General features: G+C 32.9%; 1 protein-coding gene across 1 annotated transcript in view; it reads right to left on the bottom strand.

Moving 5' to 3' along the window:
- Positions 1–142: 142 nt before the first annotated feature.
- The window catches only part of Phum_PHUM165950 (Neuroligin-3 precursor, putative), a gene marked incomplete at both ends in the record, with an annotated part of 7,251 nt that continues 3,596 nt past the window's right edge, over positions 143–3,797 (bottom strand). The window contains 11 exons of the mRNA XM_002424927.1: positions 143–309; positions 381–677; positions 752–940; positions 1,017–1,203; positions 1,450–1,544; positions 1,959–2,074; positions 2,163–2,314; positions 2,393–2,532; positions 2,622–2,899; positions 3,054–3,327; positions 3,416–3,772. Of these exons, the coding sequence (XP_002424972.1) occupies positions 143–309; positions 381–677; positions 752–940; positions 1,017–1,203; positions 1,450–1,544; positions 1,959–2,074; positions 2,163–2,314; positions 2,393–2,532; positions 2,622–2,899; positions 3,054–3,327; positions 3,416–3,772 (2,252 nt within the window). The remainder of the gene's footprint in view (positions 310–380; positions 678–751; positions 941–1,016; positions 1,204–1,449; positions 1,545–1,958; positions 2,075–2,162; positions 2,315–2,392; positions 2,533–2,621; positions 2,900–3,053; positions 3,328–3,415; positions 3,773–3,797) is intronic.

A 3,797-nucleotide genomic window follows, 5' to 3' on the forward strand; every position in this document is an offset into this window, starting at 1 on the left:
TTTGTTTCGGAGGTAATAGAGGTTGATTTTCCGGGGGACTTCGAACCGGAGGATGTGGAGGTCTCGGTAAACTCATGTGTAATGATGACGTAACAATCTGAAAAAAAATTATGCGAACGTTTGTGAAATCAAAAACCGGAAATCAAGTGATATAAAAATAAGAAATCATTCTTACTTTGTCGTTAGTTGACGCAACATTATTACAAAATGTCATATTTTTAGGTAATGTTGCCGTATGTGAAATATTTGAGGATTTTAATGTCGGTAAATGATTTATTTCCGTTTTTTTACCGTGATCCATAATTATACCTGAAAATATTTCCTTCCTCAATTAAACTTATTTAAAATAAATAATAAAATCATCATCCCTCTCTACCTACCAGCTGAATTAATTGTGACATTATTTTTAAGTATGTCAGGATTACGACAATCTTGATTTCTTATAACTAAATCGATATTATTTCTAGAAATGTCGGGAGTTGATTTTTTTGTCGCGGTCATTGTACCGGATGCAGGACAAGAATTCGGACTTGCTCTCGGTAACGATGATGGTGCGGCGGAAAATCGGGATTGAGTTTGACAAAGTAATATGTTTCCTCTGTCACGTTGTTGACTCTGACATAAAATCATGTCAGCCGTGTCTCTTTCGAGGTCTACAATAATGCTTCCTCCGCTTGCTAAAGAAAAGCTGGTTCAACAATATTTTAAAGAAATTTAAAATTTTTTAAAAATAATTTGGCTTCCGGTTTACCTATGTCGTAGTGTCCGGGTTTAACGTCGTAATTTACGCTTCCTCTTTGAGTTTGTTGTAAATTTTTAACTTCCAGTCTTGTTTTATCCCTCTGATAGTAAACTCCGGCAAATATTAAAACGTTTAAAATCAAAAGGCTGCATCCGATTGCGATTGTTACGCTTAGGGCTGTAGAATATGCGGCGTAACCTAAAATTTCAAACCTTAATTAATTGTCTTAAGTCAGGCACAATTACATCAACGTATGTAAAAACATTTACGTTACCCGCTGCTTCCAGATTAGCCAATGGATCAGAATTATTTTGATGTCCCCCCAAATGATGTGAACCCGATGGATAAGAATTAATAACTGATACGCAAGTCGTTATTAAAGTTTCTGGAGTTGTGACCGTTTGACCTCCGAAAGAATCATTTCCACCGTGATGATGTCTTCTTCCGGTGTTGGCAAGAACCTATACATAAAAGAAAATTCATTTGTTTTATTATTATTATTATTATTATTATACGTAAAAAAAAAAAAAAAAAAAAAAAAAAAAGTCTTAAAAACTCACTCCTGCGTTGGCATATAAATAATCTTGATTTTTATCAGAATTGTAATAAAATCCGTAATTTGTTCTAGAAAGTGGATCCGGTCGAACGACTCCATCATATAAATCCCTATCGTTGTGATTTCTAAAAAGGTTATGACGAGCCACGACATCTTCCATTCCGGCTCTATGAAGTTCTGGAATTAATCTAAGCCAAACTGAAAGTTGATGAGCTCTGAAATGATTTTTCATTCTTGGTTTCATACCTAAAAAAAAATAAAAAAATATTAATAATAATAATAATTAAATACAAATGCATTTAACGTAAATTTATGTAAGTTATATTTTATAATATATATATTTTATATATATTTAACATAATTAATGTATTTTAATTTTTTTTTTCTTTTATTTTATTTTAAATTTTAAAATGTTCATTTTTAAGAGAATTTGAAAAGGCGCAGAGGAGACCGGAAAAACCTTTTTCTCTTGTTTCCTTTCATTAAATTTAAAAAGGATTTATTTGTCTAAGATTTTCCATCTCTCTTTCTCTTTCTCTTTCTCTCTCTGTTGGTGGTGGCTTTTGTTTACTGTTTTCTGTCATTGACGTAAATTTAAGTTCAAGTTTTAAATAAAAAAAAAAAAAATTTTATTGTTTTTTTTTTATGTAATAAACTTACCCATTTCTAAATATTTTTGATGAACGCTATCATATTCATCCCAAACAATATTACGAAATCTGCTTCTTTCTCTTGTGTTCCAATTTCCGTCAGTTCTTTGATGATCGTTTGGATTTCTAACAAAAAAAAAAAAACAAAAAAAAACAAAAAAAAATGAAAAAAAATTTTATTGAGGTTTTTTTTGAGTCCAAAAAAATTTCTTACCCCGTTCTAACAAAGTTGCTTATGTAAATGATAACAGCTTCTGATAAGGTAACTTCGGATTTTGTATAATTTCTTGGAAAATGATTAAAACCATCTATGAGTGGAGCACCGAAAACGTAGGGTAATTCTTCACCATGAGCTGTTCCCATTCTCTAAATAAAATAAAAATATTTCATGTAATAATGATAATTATTCACATAAAAAATAATAATAATAAAACATTTAATTACTTGTGGATAATCTCCATCTTTGGTCTGATAATCGAAAACGTAAAACCAAGTTTTAGTCCCAGGACCTCCACTGTTAACAGCTCCCCTAGAACTGAGTAAATCCCCCGTTCTTATTAGAGGAGCCACAAATTGGGCGTCACCTGTAATTTAAACGCATAAAATAAAATTTTCATTTTCGACACGTTTCGTTTGATTTAATAATAATAATAATAATAATGTATTCATATACCTAAGGCAGCAATGGCAGCATCCCTCGTGTTAATGGGATGCATCACAGTTCTCTCCCAATCTGTATATTCATTGACTACCGTGTAAAAAATTTCACTGAGATGATACGTGTAAGCATTACGAACGTATGTTCTGATAATTTTGTCCCTACGTTCACCTTCGAAACCGTTCGACACATCGGCTGCACTGAATTTAAACAATGCTTCGCTTGTAACGACTCCGAATAGTAAATCGTAACGATTGGTACCCGTCGTGGGTATTCCTAACATTGAAGCTTCGCTCCTTTTATTTTTCGACATTCCCGGTCCTAATAAAATCATTCGTTTTTTTTCATTTAAAGAAAACTTTATTTACCATGTTATATAAATTTTTTATTTAAATTAAAAAACCTGTATAGGTAAATATTGGTTCTCCAGGTACGAAATAAGTCAACATATCCTTTTGAAAATCTGTTTTAATGACGACACCATCAACGCTCGGTCCGAACGTGCTTAAATAAGTCGGAGCAACAACGTCGGCTTTTTGCAAATCCGCCAATGGCACATCCCTTAAACAATCAACTATTTTTTCGTGTTCTTTTAAAAGATCCTCGGGTAAACTACAGTTAACTTGTCGAGCGAGTTTCGTGGCAAAAGAAACGGGATCTTCGACCAAAGCCCAACTCGACAAAGCACTGCCAGACAAAAGGATGGATCTGTGAAATAAACCTAAAAAAAAAAAAAAAAAAAAAAACAAAATTATCAATCGAAAATCCGAAAATCGATATTTTAAATAATTTAAAAAAATAAATTTCACCTGGCATGACGGTTGGAGAAATCATAAGGAAATGAATGCAAGCAGCTCCCGTTCCGTGACCCAACAAGGTTACATTTTGAGGATCCCCCCCAAAAAGTCCAATGTTCTGTTGAATCCAATGCAGAGCCGCTATTTGATCCATCAGACCATAATTTGCGACTCTCGCTTTTAAATGAGGGGCGACATTTGCATTCAAAAAACCTAAAATTCCTAATCTGTAGTTGAGCGTTACAACGACTAAATCCGCGTAACTGGCAAGAACAGAACCGTCGTAAGGATTCCCTGAGTTCCAGTCATAGGACTCACCGTGTATAAAAACCAATACTGGATGTTTTGTTAAATGTCCTTTCGCACTCACTGAATAAATATATATATATATATA

This window comes from Pediculus humanus, genomic scaffold, assembly GCF_000006295.1.
Source record: "Pediculus humanus corporis 1103172107513 genomic scaffold, whole genome shotgun sequence".
Lineage (NCBI taxonomy): Eukaryota > Metazoa > Arthropoda > Insecta > Psocodea > Pediculidae > Pediculus > Pediculus humanus.